At 56.0% G+C, this 20083-nt stretch overlaps 1 protein-coding gene across 12 annotated transcripts in view; it reads right to left on the bottom strand.

Annotated features, from left to right (window-relative positions):
- TRPM2 (transient receptor potential cation channel subfamily M member 2) overlaps positions 1-20083 on the bottom strand; it is a 59944-nt gene that overhangs the window by 22486 nt on the left and 17375 nt on the right. For 10 of the 12 annotated variants that reach the window (XR_011433023.1, XR_011433025.1, XR_011433024.1 and 7 more), the window contains exons 7-17: positions 18116-18296; positions 16790-16851; positions 15328-15528; positions 11299-11401; positions 7794-7915; positions 7202-7555; positions 3833-3970; positions 2553-2682; positions 2176-2321; positions 1233-1345; positions 579-792 (exon numbers count right to left, since the gene is read on the bottom strand). Coding sequence is in view for 7 of the 12 variants with exons in the window: in XM_023630277.2 (XP_023486045.1) it covers positions 579-792; positions 1233-1345; positions 2176-2321; positions 2553-2682; positions 3833-3970; positions 7202-7555; positions 7794-7915; positions 11299-11401; positions 15328-15528; positions 16790-16851; positions 18116-18296 (1764 nt within the window). In the remaining 5 variants the exon portion in view is untranslated. Of the gene's footprint in view, positions 1-578; positions 793-1232; positions 1346-2175; positions 2322-2552; positions 2683-3832; positions 3971-7191; positions 7556-7793; positions 7916-11298; positions 11402-15327; positions 15529-16789; positions 16852-18115; positions 18549-20083 lie in introns of those variants that run through there. The other 2 variants (XR_011433026.1, XR_011433027.1) reach the window with 2 other exon arrangements.

The raw sequence follows: 20083 nt of genomic DNA, 5'->3' as shown, positions 1-20083 counted from the left end.
TGTGCTGGCTGTGGGCGAGCCCCCTCCCCACTGGAGGCAGCCCCCCAGGAGCTTTGTTCCTACTTCCTGCAGTGACTCCGGGCGCAGGGTGGGACCCAGGGGGGCACCGTGGGAACCTCGTTGGCCTGCCTGGCTGGAGTCCCCACACCCTTCCCTGGGTACCAGACCCCAGACCCCAGCAGCTGGGGGGAGGGGGCAGGCAGGAGGCCCCATGGGAACACCGGGTCCCTTCCCTGGGACCTCAGGACAGATCAGGGAGGAGTGCGCACCCTCTGTTCTGGGACTGCCAGCTATGAGGCCGGGGCGCAGGGCCTGGGGCTCTGGTCCCCTCGTGGAGAGGCTCTGGCTGCAGGAGGCTATGCAGCCAATGCGAGGAGAGCCAGCCCGACATCACCAGTCCGGCTGCACCTCCTTCCTGGCAACTCTGGGGCCCCGGGCCGACAGGACAGGAGGTGGTGTTTCCACACTGTGCACTAAAGGGCCAAGGCCCACTGTGGGGAAGCGCCCAAGCCAGTGCTCCCAGGGTGGGTGGCAGGGACAGGGGACCGCGGCGGTGGGGGGGCGGCCAAGGGACGCACCTGCCGCAGCTCCTCGCACACAAGGGAGAAGAGCCAGAAGTAGATGAGGTACTCGCAGCAGGAGGGCGTGGTCTGGAAGTCCACCATGAGCACGTAGGCAAAGAGGCAGAGGAAGACGAAGTACCACAGGATGTTCAGGTGGAAGATGACCACGGGCGCGGTGAAGAAGGCGCGGATGCGGGGCAGGCCCCGCATGGCCTGCAGCCTCCTCTCCCTGCGGGGACGAGCACGGGAGGGAGAGAGCACGGGGGACCTCAGCCACCCACACACGGCCCGGGCGGCAGAGGAGGAGGACCGGGATGCAGCTGAGGCTGTGTACCCGCTGACCCCACACATGCAGTTACAGAGAGAGGGCTGGACCAGATGACCCCGCAAAGGGAGGACCCAAGAGAGCCCCGGGCTTGGTTCTTAGGGCTGTAGCAAACACTCGGGCCATGCGGGTGCTGGGGGCACAGTGGGTGGTCAGTGCAGGGCAGGTGCTGGGGGCTTCGCATGGGTGGGGCCCCTCCCTCCGCCTCCTGCCCATATGCATCTCTACCCTTCTAGATCCAGCTGCAGCCACAAGGACACACGCAACTTGCCTCCAGCGGGGCATTCGGGAATGAAGGTCCCGAGCCCCTGGCCCCGCCCGCAGCCCCACAGCCCGGCGGGCACCTGAAGGAGATGAGGTCAGTGTAGAGCAGCGGGAAGGCCAGCATGCACAGGATCACCCGCCAGAGCCCGTTGTCCACACAGAGGTGGCCCCACCACACCTTGGTCAGGAAGGCCTGTGAACAGAGGGGTGGTTCATGACAGGGGGCACCCGCACCCCACCCTGACCCCGTGTCCCCTGTGCACCCTCCCTAAGGGTGAGTGACCTGTCTGCCCCGGGCGCAGTGACCCCACTCGCTGAAGCACAGTGCTCTCTGAGACTCGGTGGGCAGCACAGGATGGGGGGCTCTTCCAGCTGAGGAAGAGGCTCCGGGTGGGCAGAACCAGGCCAGGGTGTCCCAGAGGTAAGGACGGAGACAGGGCTCAGACTCAGGGCCCCAGGCTCCAGGGCCCATCTTCCTCCCACTGTAGCTGCAGGTCCCTGGCTCTCACCAGCTGGCCCCTCTAAGCTCTGTCAGGGTACCAGAGGGCAGGCCTCCTCCCCACCACGTCCCCAGGCCCAGCACAGGCCTGCACACAACGGTGCTGCATGGACACGGTGACGGCATGAAGCCGTGCTCCAAGGAAGCGCTGGTGTCCGAGAGGCACCTCCCACATGCCAGGCCTGCCGCAGGCATGGAGGCAACACTGGAAGCTCCTGCCCTCCGTGCTCCAGGAGGGCGCTCTGCCCACATCTCCCTCCCAAGGCCCAGGCCAGGGGCTGATGTGCGGAGGTGAGCAACTGCCGTCATGACCGCCACCCCCCTCACTTAGCACCAGTTTCTTTAACTGTGAAATGGGAGGAGAGAGGGCCTGCCCATGCGCCCGATGGGCCAGGCGCTGTCCCTGGGTCCCCAAGGGACCCAAAATGCGTGAAGATGTGTGCCATCTCTGGGAGCAGGAGGCTGTGTCCGGCCCGACAGCACCATGGGAGGGTGTTTCTGAAAACGGGCCCTCAGAAGGTCACCTGGATGCCCCCGTGGGACACAAACTTCATGTCCTTGGCCTCCAGGGCCAGCTGCAGGCAGGTGGTCTTCCCCCAGGCCTCCGACACGCGGATGAGCAGTTTCTGTGCTCTCTCTTCATCCTTCCGGTAGCACTCGGTGAAGACTCCTGGACAGAAAAGGTAGACCTGTGTGACAGCAGCAGAGTCCCAATCCCTGATGCCTGGGGACAGTGTCAGAGAGTGGCCTCTCCAGATGGCACAGCCTGGACAGGAACAGAGACTGAGACCCAGACGAGGACCCCAGGGTGACATGAGGGGCTGAGACCCAGGACAAGGACCCCAGGGTGACACATGAGGAGCCGAGCCGTGGTCAGAGACCGCCGCTCTGTGGATCTCACCGATGGCTCTGTGCTCGTACTCGTCAGCCAGCGCCAGCATCTCCTCTGAGCTGTCCGTGTCCTGCTCCTCCTTGGACAGCTCCTTCAGGATCTTGGTGCAGGCCAAGGCCGCGGCAATGCAGTCCTGACTCTGGGGCCCGGGGAAAGCCAGTGAGGACCTGGATGGTCCAGCCCGGGGAACCCCTGACACTGCCCAAGGCTGATGAAAGCAGAGACCCGGGACACATGGGCCGCTGGGCGATTACTTGTGGTGGCCCCTGACTATAGAAACCATTTGGGTCCTCCGCATAAACATGCAAGCCTTTTGTGGTGGCCCAGCCTCCTGCACTGGCCAGTGGGAGTGGTCTGTTTGCCAGGGGGCCCCCATGCCCACCCAGAACACAGATTGGACACAGGGCATCAGCACAGCCCTGTGGCAGGAGTCCCAGCTCTCCCTGGGTGTCAGGCCAACCTCAGGCATGGGGTCAATGGCCAGAGGGCACTCCCAAGAGGGGAAACGGGACCAGGTCCATTCATGTCCCCGTCCAGGCTCAGAGCACCTTGCCTCACTGGTACCGCCAGCACCAGGCATCAGAGGGGCTAAGAAAAATCTCAAAGAAGGTGCTGCTCAGGTCAGAAGGCAGCATGGGGCAGGATGAGGGGTTAGGGTCGCAGTCTTTCCATCTCGGGGCCCCACGGGGCACACCCCAGGCTACAGTCAGGCCTGGCCCTGCCGCTGACTCACCATGCACCTTGGGAGAGGGCGAACCTCCCAGAGAAGTGAGAAGCCACCAGTGCCACTCTGCTGGGGACACTGGGCAGACAGCCAACTCCTCAAGAGCAATTTGGAAATGCCAACACTGAGAACAGGGGCCCTCTCTGAGAAAAAACTGCAAAACTCTCCTTTCCTTTTACAGGGGGAATCAGCTTGAATTAAAGGAAAGCCACGCAGGGAAGACTGGCGCCTACAGCATTCTGCTTCTCAAGGCCGCCTGGAGCATCCTCCATCGCGGACCATGAAGCCGCACGTGGGCCCGGCGACTATGGAGCTGCCCCGCTCAGCTGGATGATGTTCCCTGACTGCCACAGATGGGCTCCGGGCAGGGGTGTCTGGGGCCTGCTCCTTGTCTAAGTAACAGATTATCTCTGCCAAGATCCCCAGGTCACTGGAAAGAGACACGGCCCCTCCGGGCTGGAATTTGCCCTGCTGTCGGCATTGGGCTCCCTGGCCAGGCTCCCCAGTGGGAGCTCTGTCACTGGTCCACCCACAACTGTGTGTGCCGGGAAGCAGGTCTGGTTACCTGATCCCAGATGATTTCTGCCAGCTCCCGGCGGTTCTGGACGATGGCCCAAATGAGAAGATCACGGACCGGGTCCATGGTGAAGGCGACATGGCCTGATGAATGCTTGTACAGAGACCGGAGACTCACTCCCTGCACCTGGTGAGCAGCGGATGGTCAGAGCCCCCCACCCAGGTCCCCACAGGCATCAGATTCCCCGGGGGGCCTATTGGGGGTGCAGGTCCTGGACCCAGCCCCACACCTTCTCAGAACCACGGTCCCTGGAGGGCGAGCCCTGCAGCCTGCATTTTCAGCAACACCCCAGGAAGTTCTCACGCACACTGCAGCTTCAAAACCCATCTCTCTGGAGACACGGAGGAACATCCAGAAAGTGGAATACCCAGCTAACTCCTTTACCAACATTTACAGACTCTTGTTACACACCAGGCACCTCAAGCTTCTTTAGTCGTATCTGATGGCATCAAAGCCTTGTCTATGAAGGAGAATTCTAACACAGAGTCTGTTGATAGATTCATGGCTGTGAGCTCCTCAGGGAACCTAACAGTGTTTCCTTCAGAGAAGGCCAACAAGAAAGAGCTGCTGAAGGACAGCGAGGCGACATGTGAGCCGAGGGCACCCCGGCCCCAGACACACTCAACATACATAACGACAAAAGAACCCAGGCTTCTGGGCTGATCATAAACAAACACATACTGAGACAGTCTGGAAACGATTCCTGGAACAGAGAATGCATTTCCCACATCACACACAAAGGTGCACTTTCCTTAAGTGATTTTAGAAATTCCCTGAAGGCTCATCTTTATTAAAAATTTAACTTATTTTCTCAAATTACAGACATGGCTAAGTATGAGGGTTCACTCTAGACCTTTTCTTTCTTTTTCTTTTTTAAATATATATATACATTTTTTTTTCCATGAGGAAGATTGTCCCTGAGCTAACATCCGTGCCCATCTTCCTCTATGTTGTATGTGGGATGCCACCACAGCATGGCTTGATGAGTGATGTGTAGGTCCATGCCCAGGATCCAAACCCATGAACCCCAGGCCGCCAAAGTGGAGCATAAGAACTTAACCACTACACCACCAGGCTGGCCCCTACACTGGATCTTCTTAAGCACATTCCAAGTGGGCATCTTAACTACACTGCAATCAAGAAGAGCAGAACTGTGAATATAGAAAGTCGAGCTCCAACCACGTCCTTCTCAGGGGTCAATGGGACAATGGACAGATCTGAAAACCTGAAAGAAGTGGATAATTTTCTAGCAGGAAAAAAAAACACCAAAACCAAATCTGATCTTAGAACAGACAAAAAAAACTAGACAGGAACCATCAGGAAAGAAACTGAGAAAGTTATTAGAGCTACTCACCAGAAAGGCACCAGGCCCTGAGGGACTCACCAGGGAGTTTGCTGAGCACGTAAAAAGCAGTGAATCCCGGCCACACAGACTGTTCCAGAGCAGAGCAAGAAGGCAGGCTTCCCAATGGGTTTTACAAGGCTAACATAAAATTGATCCCAGAACCTGACAAACGCAGCTGCCAAATAAAACTACAAAGGTTTAAACATTCTAATGCCAAAACCTCAAAAATATTGGCAACACAATCCAGCTCATACTAAACACATATTACACTGCAAGCAAGTTGAGAATCAAGACGGGAATAAAAAGAACTCACTATCAGGAAATCTATGAAAATAATTCATCAAATTCATAGGTCAAGGGAGAAGAGCAGCTCAACTTCTCAAAAGGCGTCTGACAAAACCCAGCACGCAGGCTTCATTTTGTAAAACTTTAATGAATCAGGAGATGGATAGGCCCTGACATTAAACACATGTGCAAACACCAGCATTGTACTTAACAGTGGATGCCACGGGGTTCCCATCAAACGAGGATGCAGCCACCTCAGTGGACCAGGAACAGAGACAGCATTGTACCAATCACACCAGCAGAAACACTGCCTCGGACTGAAGCGGACAGAGCAAACAGGATGGGGAAGTCTGTGGACTCTGGGACCCTACAGGATGCAAAACAGAGCTGCCCAGCTGGCAACATGCATTATCCTTCAAGCGACTGGGGGGGGTGGGGAGGGAGTGATGAATGACCCTGAAGGGGGGCACAGAGGTCATCAGGCTGCCACTCCCACCACAGGCACAGGGAACAAGGCAGTTTCCTCCTCAGTGTCAGAGGGTGGGGTCACTTCCTTGGACCAGGATGCCACCCCCCAGTGCCTAAGAGGCAAGGCTGCTGCCCTCTGCTGTAGGGATGGCCACCACCTGGGGCCACAGGGGTGACAATGCTGCCCTGGCAGGCCCAGAGGCCACGTCAAGCCAAAGAGAGTTATCTCGAGCCTTAAGGTCTAATGGGTTTGGGACTTGTTAGAACCCATCACCCCTTCCTTCTTTCTGATTTCTCCCTCTGGGAATGGGAGCGTTCATCCTTGTCCCACCGCTGTATCTGGAGGCACATAACTCATCTGGCCTCAGAGGCTCCCAGAGGGAGGGGGCTCTGCCTCAGGATGAAGGCAGCTCGAGCCTCACCCACATCTGATTTAGGGACATTTAGATGAGACTCTGGATTTTAGACTTTAGAGTTGATGCTGGAACAAGTCAAGACTTTGGGGCTGTTGGTATTTTGCATGTGAGAAGGACATGAATTTTGGGGGACCAGAAGTTCTCCCTTTTGGAGACAGAATGGTGTCCTCAAAATTCATATGTTGAGGCCTAAAACCTCCACTGTGACTGCATTTGTAAATAGGGCCTTTAAGGAGGTGATTAAGTTAAATAAGGTCATAGAGCGAAGCCCTGATCCAGTAGGACTGGTGTCCTTATAAAAAGAGGAAGAGAGGAGACGGGCCCCATGGCCAAGTGGTTAAAGTTCTGTGTGCTCCACTTCAGCAGCCCAGGTTCGCAGGTTCAGATCCCGGGTGCGGACCTACTCCACTCATCACCCGTGCTGTGGAGGCGTCCCACATACAAAGTAGAGGAAGATGGGCACACATGTTAGCTCAGGGTGAATCTTCCTCATGAAAAAAAAGAATGAAAAAAAAGAGGAAGAGATACACACAAAGCACACACAGAGGAAAAGTCACGTGAAGACATGGCAAGCAGGTGGCCGTCTGCAAGCTAAGAGAGGCCTCACCAGAAACCGGCCCTGCCTACACCTTGATCTTGGACGTTCAGCCTCCAGGCTGTGGGACAATAAATATTTAAACCACCCCGTCTGTGGTCTTTGTTATGGCAGCCCTAGCTTCTAAGACACGGAGCATACTTCTTTTCTAATAAAAATAAAAGCTCATTTTTTAGAAAGCTCTGAGGACACAGCAGGGACCCAGCACACAGGCCGAGCCGGGCAGGGGCCACGTTACCAGCACGCACGTTGAGCTTGATGTGCGGCACGGGAAGCGTGAGCCGCGGCCGGTCGCTGGTCTGGGGCCGGGGGTACAGCAGCTGTGTGGAATCCCCCAGGAGCTCCCGCAGCACCTGGGCCACGTGGTGCATCTGCACTCGCGGGGCGCTGGGCGCACAGGCCATGCGCTCTGGCTCCTCAGCCAGCACCTTCTGCAGCTTGCAGTGGAACAGGCAGGAGGGGTCCAGGTTCTTGTACAGGTAGAGTAGGGTGTCCCACGTGACAAACTCCTTCAGCCGCACCCCGTTCTCCAGGAAGAGCTTCACAAACTCGGGCTTGTTGGAGATGAGGGCAGCCGTCATCATGGGGTGCAGCTCTGAAGGCTGAGAGAGGGTGCCATGGGGGGGTCATTGCCTTGGTCATCGCCTCACGTAATCCTGATCTCAGTGTCCCTGGAGACTGAATGACTGTTGTGTCCGGCTTAGGGAGCATGGAACTCCCAGGTTGCCCTCCACCAAGGTAAGGGCTGGCATCTAGACAGAGCCCACCCTCCAGGGCCTGTCCTTGCGATCCGTGTCGGCCCAACAAGTCCCTCCTCAGGGCAGCCCCGAGAAGCCTTACCTTCCACTGCCGCTCGTCGGTGAAGATCTCGCTCCGGGCGATGTCCACGCGATTCCACGCCACCGCTAACTTCAGCTGGTGGTCCCAGTTCTCGTGGCCAAAGTGGTCATGGCTCCGAGAGGCTGCAGGAAAAACCACATGCATCAGGGGGCTTCGATCTGGGTCTCAAAGCCACCTCCCATGGGCACCCCTGCCATTTAATAAAGTCAGAGAAGGCGGGATCCCTCACCAACCCCAGGCTGTCAATCATTTTAATGGAGTAAATCAGTGCTCAGTTGCAACCTTCCCCCCCCACACACACACTGTTAGAGAATCTTGGGGTTTCAGTCACCCCTCTTCCCCTGGCTCAGCCCCACTTCCCCTCGCCACCCCCACCTCCTGGTCAAGTGGAGGAAGACACGAACTCTGAAAGGCAGGCATTTTTACACCAATGTCCAAAGATACAGCACTACCAGCCCTCACACTTCCTGTTTTGCCTGGATTTCAAAACCACCACCTCACCCAGGTCCTCAGAACAAACATTTTGCCCAACTAGTTTCTGCTTTCTCTGTTCAACATCTTAAAACATGGCTTGTTATTTGCGGAAGAAAAAAAAGAACTTTGGCCCTCACCTCACACCACACGCAAAGTGGATCTGAGGCGGATCCCAGACCTGAGAATGAGAGCCGTCCCTACCGAGCTTCTCCTGTGACACGGAAGAAAATATCTGCCCCTGGGGACAGGCAAGGATTTCTTGGGAGGCAAAGAACATGACCGCAAAGGAAAAAACTGATAAATTAATCTGCATTAAAGTTTCAGCCTTCTGCCCTTCAAAGACACCTTGAAGGAAATACAGAAGCAAGCCACAGACCAAGAGAAAATGTTCCCAGCCCACGTATCTGATGGGGCATTTGTATCAGAACATATCAAGAACTCGTACAGCTAAAAAATGAGAAGACAAAGAACCAAATACACGTGGACAGAAGACCTGAAAGACACTTCCCCAAGATGCCATACAAATGGCCAACAAGCCCTGGAAAAGACGCTCCCCATCATGGGTCATGAGGGAGCCGCCAATTCAAACCACAGTGAGATAGCACCTCACACCCACTAGGATGGCTGCAGTGTGAAAGACGGACAATAGCAAGTGTTGGCGAGGATGAGGGCAGCTGGGACGCTCACCCACGGCTGGCAGAGAGGTGACAGGCTAGGATCTTTTTGGAAAACAGTTTGGCAGTTTCTTATGAAGTTAAACATTGACCATACAGCACCAGTAATTCCACTCCTCAATGGGCACCCAAGAGAAATGAAAGCAAATAGCAGCCTCATTCATAACAGCCCCAACCTGGAGACAGCCTAAATGTCTGTCAACACGTGAATGGAAAAAGAAATGGTGGTAGATGCTCACACAACAGAATGCTACCCCGCGGCAAAAAGGAACCGTGTTCTGAGACCCGCCACACAGAAGAACCACAAAAAGGTGCACTGAGCAAAGGAAGGAAGTCACCAAAGAACAAATAGTGTACGACTCCATTTAGGTGCCGTTCTAGGATGGGTAAAACTGATATACAGTGACAGAAAGCTGGGGGCGGAGTGGAGGGAGGTTTGCCTACAAAGGGGCAGGAGAGAACTTTCTGGGGTGAGGGGACTGTCCTGTATCCGGATTATGGTGGGCACATGGGTGCACACACCTGTAAAAATCCATCTGGCAGTAAACTTAGAATGGGGGTACTGCATATAGCCTGTACCTCAATAAAGCTGATTTTTGAAAAGGGTTGATATTGAAAAACCATATATGTATATATTTCTGTATATAGAGATATTTTCATATATGCCCATATCACAAGGAGAGTCCCTTTCTCCCACCCCAGACGCCCACCCCCTTTCCCCTAAGCAACCAATTACAGCCAATCCCATTGGTTTGCTTTCAGAAATAGACGCTCTCTTTCTCTCTCCATAATCTCTCTCTTTTCCCGCCCTGCACCCATGGGAGGTGCCATCCATGCTGCTCTGCACAACATGGAGCTATGCCAAAATAATCTTCCTAGGACTTTTTATTGAGGATAGCAGGCCTGCAAAGTGCACCAGTCTCAATTGCACAGCCCGATGCCTTCTCACTGACATCTACGCCTGAACAACCACCAAGGCCAAGAGCTGCAGCATTCCAGCTCCCCAGAGGCCCCCTCACGCCCCTTCGGCTCAGTACCTGCCCCAGAGTGACCACGAGTCTACAGCTTTCTCCTGAACTTCATAACAGTTGTTGGTATTTGGTGCCCCATGTCCATGGGGTCTATCCTGGGCCATGAGCAGGGGTCCTTCCCCCTCCCAGTGCTGTGCACTGATGGTCAGACTCAGCGCCCACACTGGCCCCTTGTCACTGCCTTCGAGGGCCACAGCAGCTTCAGGTTCCACTGTACACAGGCTGCCTGGTGTCCCTCTTCTTGTTCCTTTGGCTGCTCAGAGACAAAGGCAAGGAAGAGACAGATGCTTTCATGGCCTGTTTGTAAACAGGACAGTTTAGGGCTGTGACGGGAACACCCTCAAGCCCCTGTCTTCATCTGGATATTCACACAGCTTTCCTGACCCTTGGTGTCCTTGCTGGCGGGGCAGTCGGGGTCCACTGTGGTGACAAGTCACAGCTCCTGACCCTGGCCAGCCCACATCCCCATACCCCCCACGCCCCCACACCTTCTGCTCTGATTCTGTTGAATCAGCTCTTCCCAGCTCCTCTCTGTCTGAGCAGGACTCTCCCTGGACAGAGGCCTTTAAACAAAAGTCTCAAGTCTTAGTTTTAAGCATTTCATTGGTCCTGTGAGGCACAATAGCCGGTCCTTTTGTCAGTAAAAGGGATAGGGAATGGATATATAGAAATAAAGGTAGTTTCACCCTCTACCACGAGAGCTTCCTGCTCTGCCATCTGGGTCTGCCTGGGGCCCGTGTCCCCAGCATTAGGGATGTCCCGGCCAAGTGGAAGCCAGCAGGGAAGGACAGGGAAGTGTTCCTTCCCCCAGAAGTGAGAGAAGAGGGAAGTGTGGGCCCGTGGAGAATGGGCCAGAGGACAGAAGTGAAACTAAGGAAAGTTCAACGGGAGCAGTAAGCCCCGAGCTTTACCACTCACGAGGCCCCCCTGCGTTTGACTCCGCTGCGTTGGAGGCACAGGAGTTTAAGCGAGGCACGAAGCGTGGGAAGTCGGGAGCAGCAATTACAAGGTGCTTTCTTCCTACTCGGAAATTTTATGAGAAAGTATGATGACCACAGAGGAATAAATTAGTGCGGCTGTGCTCAGATCTCAGTTAAGAAGATGAGTTGGAAAAGGAAGGCTATGCCCTGACAGCAGTGACAGGGCACCCACTTGCCCAGCAGGGTGTGGGGTGGGCCCCCCGCGGTGCACCGCCAGCTGCCCTCTCACTGCCCTCTGACCCGTGCGTCTGACCCCGGGGTGGTATTTTTGGCTCCTCTATACTCAGGGTCCTGAGCACCCTTGTGCCCCCTTTTCCCCCTGGTCCCCACTTTGCCCAACCCTCACCTTTCAGCAAGGCCTGCAGGATGGCCACATCCACGTCCTGCTGGCCGTCCTTGCCTTCCCGGAAGATGGTCAGCAGCTGCCGCCTCCGGACGATGTCTTGGATCTGCAACAAACATTCCCCAAGTGAGGAGCGAGGTAATGAGTGGGCTTCCTGACCTCTCCAAGGGGCTGGGAGAAACGAGGCCCTGCACACAAAGCCAGAGCCCTGGGCACGAGTCCTGCCTGCCTGCGTGGCCAGGGCCACCACCTCACCTCTCCACACCCTGGACAGTGAGGACAAAGGTGAGCAAGGATAATATGCAGTGATTTCCAGTGGTCTGTTGGGCACAAAACACAACCCAAGTGCGAAGAATCTTCATCTTGCTCATGAGGCAGTGTCTGCTGAATGCCCAGCATGGCTTAACATAAGAAGCATGGCTTCTTCCCCGGTCCTCCCTCCTGGGCCCTGCCTCACCCCACCTGCCTAGCTGCCTAACTATCTATCTACCTACCTACCTACCACCTATCTATCCATCCGCTCACCCATCCACCCAATCATCCACCTACCTACCTATCTACCTACCTACCTGTCTGTATATCTAGGTACCTACCCACTCTATCTACTCTCATCTATCATTTATCTATCACCTATCTATTTATCTTATCTATCTATCATCTATCATTGTCTCCTAGTTGCTATGCCTGCTACCAGTCGCTGCTCCCCATGACCCCTGCACCCCGAAGCCAGGGTGGGCCATCCACAGATTCCTCACAGCTCCTGAAGGCTTCAGACTCCTCCCCCAGCTCCCCAGGCCGGCCACACCCAGCCTCACCTGCCTTCTCATCTCCTCTCCCAGCCGGGCCATGTCCCCCACGCCTCTGCACAGACCACCCCAAGCCCAGGGCGCACCTTGGTACACGCCACCTCCACTCTAAGACCCCAACCATTCCCCATCCCTCAGGGTCCGGCTTTTATGACAACTCCAAATACCCCCTGGTCTCCCACCCAACCCCTACCCCGTCCTCCAGCCAGAACGTCTCCTGAATTTAACCCAGCTTAACAGAGATTCACAGAGCAGAGCAGCTATCATTTTCTGAGTGCAAATATGCCGACACAGTACAGAGCACTCTGCACGGATGATCTCAGTCCATCCTGAGTTTAAGTACTAATTATCCCTCTTTTACAGACAAGAAAAGGAATGCCGAGAGAGGGCATGCAAGTTCCTCCTGACACACACCCCTGTGGTGTTGGCCGCAAGTCCCTGTGATGAGACCCCATGACTGATAGCCAAGTCCGCCAATGGCAGCATCTAGGAAAAGGCCCCCTCCTGTTCACCCTTGTCACTCACCCACGGTGTAGACCCATGCTCTGAGGTTTGCTGAATGAATCACTGATCATGACCATGGAGCAGGATCCCCTCCCCAGTGAACCAGAACAATGACACAGGGGCTCCCCCCTCGGCCTGAGACTGAGTGTATGAAATGCTGTTTTCAGGCCCTTGACTCCACAATGGAAGGCAGACTAAAAAAAAGGCGCATTGACAACAGTGGGTTAGATTCCATTCTGAGAACTGCCTGAATAATTTATGAACAATTGAGCAGAGGCCCCAGGGCCCACCTGCCAATTCCAAATGGATGGAATTGAGCACTGAAGTCGGGAACTGAGCCAGCGCTCACAGCCAGACCTCCGTGTCTTTGCAAACTGCCCTGACGCTCATGGCAAAAACCATCTCACAGAACCTCCGTATCTCACTCTGAGACCACAAGAAGCACCGACAAGAACAAGGTCACTATGCCACCCGCAAAACGCCCCAGGAACTGGCCCTGCCCCATCCAGAGTGAGCCCCCTGCCTTCGACCCTCCCCAGCCCCCCATCTGGGGCTCGGACTCTCAGCAGGCCTTTCCCACACCCATGGATCCCCAAGGGAATGTCATCCCTCCACTTGTGTGTCCCTGTTGTCTTTGGTTGGTGGGCATGGACTCCCCACAGGGCTTGAAATTAGACACAGTCGGAGCTAAGCTGCTCCGCGGACTGGCCCTGAGAGCACACATCAGGCACTTAAAACTGTGAATTTCCACGAGCTTTTACAACCTGGCTTCTCGTTCACAGAGCGGGATGAAAGGTACAGACCTGGATTACTTTGCCAGCCACAACTTATTGTCAGGGGAACCCAGGAGCGGAGAGGCACCACCCGCCCCTCCAGAGAATCCTGCCAGGAAACAGAGGTGAGGTGACCCCAGGACAGTGGGCCTCAGCCCCTGGGTTAAGAGTGTGGCCAGGACAGCAGAGTCAGCACAACCACAGGAAGGGTGGGTGCGGGGCCTCTGTGCAAGCTCCTCGGGCTGGCCAAGGGTTTCAGGGGCGGGTGAGGCTGGCCCGCCTCACTCCTTCACACTGACGCCCTTTGGAGGCTGGGGTCAGGGCCATGGGCTGTGCTCCCTCTGCAGAGCTCATCAGGGCCACCCGAAATCTGGACTGGGGAGACAGCCACTGCTGAGGCCGACTTCAGATGCCCCAGGTCTCCCGACCGAGTAAACAGCCTCCAGGTGCCTGGGAGAAACTCTCCCACTGTAGGCATAAAAGACAAAGTTCCGATGAAAATTACTGAAAAGCAAGATTACAGAATCGCAGGGCAGTTATGATCCTGGGCTGTAACAGCCGCGCTCTCCCCTGGGCCAGGAGAAGTGGGTCAGGAACGGAGGAGGGTCCAAACCAGAGATCAGGGGAATGGGGCGCCCATGAGGTTCACGGCTCAAGAGTGGAGGGGATGGCTAGAAAGCGGGGCCCCAGAGCCCCCGTCATCTAGGCTATATGGTGATGTTCCAGAAAATCCTTGAAATCTAGTGGGCTAGGTAAATAATGTCATCCTTAAAAATAAAAAAGAAAAGGAAAAGACAATAAAAGAGAAAAGGCTAAATGCAATGTGGTGTCTTGGTTTGGGCCCTGGGACAGATAAAGGACACTAGTGGATCAATATGACATTGGAATAGCCTGTGTTTCGCTAACAGTGATGTCCCAGAGTTCACATCTAAGTTTTGACAAAAGCCCTGTGTTTTGTAGGACGTTATCATCAGGAGAGGCTGGGTGAAGGGTGGACAGAAACCCTCTACTGTCTTTGCAACTTTTCTGTAAAAGTAAAATAATTCCAAAACAGAGAGAGAGAACAAGCAGGCCCGAAAGAAGCTGTGCCCTGCAGCAGAGGGCCGTGCCCGCCCCCCACGTGGTGTGTTCCTGGACCCGTCAGCCGTGGGTTCCTGTCTCAGAACTCCGTTTCCACTCCATCCATTCTGCCCTCGGCGTGGGAAGGACTGCCCCTTTGGGTGTAACTAACTCCCTCCCAGGTCTTGAACTCAAACCCTCTGATCCGGGAGACCAGGGGGCATTCCTGGGCTGCTCACATGCAGATCCCCAGGGAGGGCCCATGCCCACTGAATCATGGGGGAGGACCCACCATGTCCTCCATCTAAGGAATGCACGGGAAGCCCTTCCAGATCTCCACACGGCACCCAGGAGCCAGGCTTGGGCCCCGTCTCGTCCCCCTCTACCTGCCTCCCTGTCTTGCCAACTCCTGAAGGCCTCCATTCGTCTGCCTGCCAGCCTTGAGCTCGGCGGGCTCGGCCACCCACTGCGGTCACCTCACAGCGCCCGTGCTGCCGAGTCTCAGCTCTCCATCCCTCTGCTGCCCTCCCCAGCCTCAGCACCAGCCTCCTGCCCTCCAGTCCAGCAGGCTCCTCCTCCCAGAACAGCTGTGCTCTCACCCTGCAGTGTCCCAGCCCAGCTGGAAGTTCTGCAGGCAAGAGGCTGGAGACGTGCCCTCCCTTGGCAGAACAGGTCGCTGCCTCTCGAAGGCTTCCTGCCAGCCCTGGGCCGTCTGCCCACCCGGCTCAAAGACTACCACCCTCTGCAGATCACTTCCGTGCCCGCCTCAGGCCCCCTGGGGTCTCTGTTTCTGGGTCCTGTGTGTCCTAGTCCTACTTACCAGGCCAACAGCCTCCAGACGTACCAGCTGCAGGCTCATGCCTGAAGACCGACGCGCCTGCCTGCCTCACCTTTTTGGTCCACTCCACAATCCTGCCTTCGGTGAAGGTCTCAAACATCTCCTGGAAGAACATGCTCAGCTTCTGCTGAATCAGGGAGATGGTGATCTCAGAGATGGGCAGACCAGCCACCTGGGCAATGACGTCGGCCACGCGGCCCGAGCCCTCCACGATCACGCAGGGGGTGCCGTTGGTGATGGCGTTGTAGATGGTCTGCAAGGGGGGGGCCAACCATGAGCCCCGGGGCCTGGATCCCCGCCCGCCCTGACACTTCCTAAAGTGGAGAATTCTCCAACAGCATTTACCGTCAGGGCCAGTGGGCTATTGTGAAATTCACTGAACCCTTTAGTTTGCTAGCATTCCACTGCTCAGAGGAAAAAGCAGCTAATCCTATATACTGTGGGGCATTCACCTCATGCATCATCTCTCAGGCCTATCACCCCACGCCTCTGTAATGAAAGATCTGGACATTTCCGCCCATTGACCTGTGAACACGTGAGCCATCTCCAGATACTCTCCAGAGACAGGAGGCGCTGCCTGGCCGGACTTTCGCTCCCTCATTAAGGCTCAGGGTAAGACCAGGACAACAAGAGAGACCCCAGGACCCAGGGTGAGATCAGCTTCAGGAAGGGGCTTGTGACCCCAGTAGGAAGGAGGCCTTCAGTGGGAGCAGGCGCCCTACTCTGGGTGCGAGGAAGCAGCCTGGGCACCGTCTGTGGGAGAGCCAATGAAGAGGATGCTGCAGGGGTGGGCGTGGGGGACCAGATGCTTTCCCATCCCCCAGGACACCCCAAGGTTCTAGGTTGACCTCCTGCAATCACTAAACATAAACGGACGTTTTCTATGATCCCATAAACGAAACGTCCATGCTCCTGCCCCAAATCTGCAGGCTGTAATGTTGTTGTCTGTTCCTACAGCAGAAATAAAGTTGGTCAGCATCCCACGAGTGAGGTGAACCACACCCCATAGGGAGGGCTCTGAAGAAAGGTCTGTGGGCAGCGAGTTAAAACCACTGAGGAGCCTGCCTTCCATTCAGCTGCTGGTCCCTCGGGGCTGGGGCGTGGCCTGAGGGCCTATATTTTGAGAACCCCTTGAGGGGAGTCTGGCTGCAGAGTTGCAGAAACCCCCACGGGCTGCCCCAGGGTCCAGGAGGGGTGGTGGCGAGGGGCGCCGGCTCCATGATTGCTGCAGTCCCCTCTGGAGCCCCCTTACTTCTGTGCTGGTCAACCGCCCAGGGCCAAAGCCAGCGCAGCCCCCCCACAGCGGGGACCACTCTGCAGGCTCCCTTCCCAGCCCACCTGCCCCCTTGGAAAGGGCCCTGCCACGTGGTGGGCCTCCCTTTCTCCACCCTGTGGTGGACAAGCCCTCTTGCCAATGACCCCGCTGGGATGCTGGTAACAGCGCTTTGGGCCAGCTGTCCCCCCACAGCAAGACTCGACCCCCAAGACACCCCCACCCTGCAGCCAGTACTCACGTGCAGTGTGCCAGGTCCCCCCTCCAGCACCACACAGACAATGGGGATCTTGATGGCCACGCCTAGGATGAAGCACAGAGGCCCCGCTTAGGGAAGGCAGGGCTCAGACTCTCCACCTGGGTACAGCTCCCACCCCCCTGCCAGCTCCGGCCTCATCCCATGCGAGCGTCGGTTGGGAGCCATGTTGTAAGTACTAAGCAGCTTTAAAGGTTGGCACCCTGGAGCTGCCAGAGCACCTGCCTGTTCTGTGTAATGAGAGCAAACTCGAGGGCCCGGTGATGGCACCTCTCTTGCACCTGCCTCTCCTGCCCCTTTTCGGGGTGGGGGAGAGCCGGGGGCTGTGGGCCATCAGAGCGACAAGCAGGGTCCAGCAGGACACCACAACCAGCTACCTTTCTCTGCAGGCTTTCACAATGCCTCAACTCTGGGCGTGCCACAGGGACACATCAAGCAGTGGCACACGCACACACGTGACGTGGGAGCTTGGCATTGGAAACTCTGTCCTCTGTCCGGCCGTCCGGCCCCCACCTTAAGCTTTTTTTCAGCCAGTCGGCAGCCGGGGGATGTGTGAAGACTTCAGAAATGTCTTTCCCCGGGCCACAAACATTCTCTCCAAGTTCCCGCATGATCTCACGGCCCCCACACACTCGCACCCCCAAACACTCCGCACCCGCGTCCTCAGTGGAGCAGGGTTCTCAGGGTGGTCCCCGGACCGGCACCCTCAGAGTCACCTGGGGACTTGGGAATGAGGTTCTCACCCATCTGGACCTGTGAGTCAGAGCCTCTGGGGTGGGCCATTCTCCGGGTTGACAAGCCCCCCAGGGATGCTGATGTGCAAGGAACAACGCTGCTCCGAAGGTGCCCACCCAGCCCAGGGACAGACCTAGAAACTCCGATATCTTGGTCCTTCTTCACCTCCCTCAAATCATATGCAAAGTCCTGTGTATTTGACCTCCCAGTGTCCTAGCGTCCATCCCATCCCACCTCAAGGAAAGATGTCCAGGCCCGAGTTTTGGCAGGTTCTGTCTTCTGAGCCGAGACATGTTTGTGTGGTCGAATGGCTATAGGATGGTCTGTGACCTGAGAGGGAGCAGAGGAGCCGGGGGCCTGCCCTGACTGTCCTTCACCTGGTTAAAAGGGACGAGAGATGACCCTACCGAATAAGTGCAAAGAGATGGTGGGAAAGAAATCCAGGTGCCTTCTGATCGCGCACCTCGAGTGCCCCGCCTGTTGAATGTCCTGGTCACGGCCAGCTGTGTCCCAGACACCTTGACCAGCCCGCTCCTCTCTCTGTCCCGCGCGCCCTCGGAAGCGAGCTCCACTCACCTCCTCTCTCCTTGGTCTGCTCCGATATGAACTTCTCCAGCTTCGTCCTCAGGGGAATCTCCACCCCGTAGCGGCCGTGGGTCCCGTCATCCACAAGGATGAAGTGGGAGTGGTTGCTGTCCAGGCAGGTCAGGTGCCCTTGGCCGTCCTCATCCACGATGTACTCGGCAGGGAAGCCACCCTGAGGACGGCAGAGAAGAGTCGGACACAGACAGACGGAAAGTCCTGCATCTTTAACGCTGGGAATGAGGGATCTAGTAGGCTGATAAACGACCCTCCAAAGATGCAGCAGTCCTGATCGCTGGAGCCTGTGAACGTTCCCTTGTTTGGAAGAAGGGTCTCTGCTGATGCGACGAAGTTAAGGATCTTAACATGGGAAGATTAATCTGGACTGGGTTATCCAGGTGGGTCCTAAATGCCATCACAAGTGTCCCTGAAAGAGAGAGGCAGATGGACACGTGACGACAGAAGAGGCAGAGGCCCTGTGACCACAAAGGCAGAGGCTGGAGTGATGTGGCCACAAGCCAAGGAAAGCCGGCAGCCGCCAGAAGCTGGACGGGGCGAGGAAGGACCCTCCCCTAGAGCCTCTGGAGGAAGCACAGCTCTGCCGACAACTTGACTGTGGCCAAGTGATACTGATCTCGGAGTTCTGGCCTCCGGAAACGGCAGAGAGGAAATTTCTGTTGCTCTAAGCCACCAGGTTTGTGACATTTGTTGCAGCCGCCCCAGGACACTGATCCCAGAGGGACGGCTGCTGGACCAGCGCACACCCCCTGTTGTCCACAGGGGCCGGCAGGCTGGTATCGTGGGGAGTCTTCTGAACTCCAAACGTGGGGAAGAGAACATAGTGATCCTGGAAGTCACCCACTCTCTCTCGGCCTCAGATTTCCGCTCCACAGAATGAGCACACGGGACAGGACCAGCCCCGGCCAGACAAGTGCATCTACGATGCTGACACAGATGGAACACAAAGGCTGGAGTCGGGCTGCCCAGATCTCGAGCATTTGTGATGGCTAAAGGAATCACACCAGAGAGGCTCCCCGGGAAACGAGCACAGGCTGCACGGCCCAGGGGAGAAGGGCCGGTTCCCGAGTCACCACTCATGGGGCAGTTATGAGAAAGCATCCTCAGAAGTCACGGAGATGACGGGGTTCAGGGCAGGCTGCCTCAAGATGTGTGCCACTCTGCCATGAAGACATGAGCTGAAGACAATAAAGGCTGGGGCCTCAGGAAGAACATTCAACCTTACCCCAAACTGCCTAAAAGAATTTCACCTAGAAGGCCCATTCCAGGAAGCCATAAGATATCACACCGTAAGATAGCTATAGTATAATGTGAAATAGGTCCTATAGAAAGGCACCAACAGGGGCCGGCCCGGTGGTGCAGTAGTTAAGTTCGAACGTTCCACTTTGGTGGCCCGGGGTTCACCGGTTCAGATCCCGGGTGCGGATACAGCATCACTTGGCACGCCATGCTGTGGTAGGCATCCCACATATAAAGTAGAGGAAGATGAGCATGGATGTTAGCTCAGGGCCAGTCTTCCTCAGCAAAAAGAGGAGGATTGGCAGTAGTTAGCTCAGGGCTAATCTTCCTCAAAAAAAAACGAAAGAAAAAAAGAAAGGCACCAGCAAGGCCATTTTTGGCCCAGCAAAACTTGCTTTAACAAACATTTGCATTTCCGTCTCCATGCAAATTGTCTTCCTCCCCTCTGAAATCCCAAACCACTACCCCAACCTCCTCCTTTGCCTTTAACTGAAGATGCTACTTAAGCTAGCAGCTTTGGCCAGATGGCCGAGTTACGCAGTGTCCTGGGTCTCTCCCATGTATACATGCCATAAAGCTCTGTTGATTTTCCCCTGTTATTCTGTCTCATGTGAATTTAATTTGTAACCCAGACAGAAGGACCCAGAGTGGGCAGAGGAATTCTCTTTCTCCCCTACAGAGTCTTGTGTTTGGGGCCAGTGTCTC

The sequence above is a fragment of the Equus caballus genome, chromosome 26 (genome assembly GCF_041296265.1).
Source record: "Equus caballus isolate H_3958 breed thoroughbred chromosome 26, TB-T2T, whole genome shotgun sequence".
Lineage (NCBI taxonomy): Eukaryota > Metazoa > Chordata > Mammalia > Perissodactyla > Equidae > Equus > Equus caballus.
This window is presented reverse-complemented; position numbering and strand designations above follow the sequence as displayed.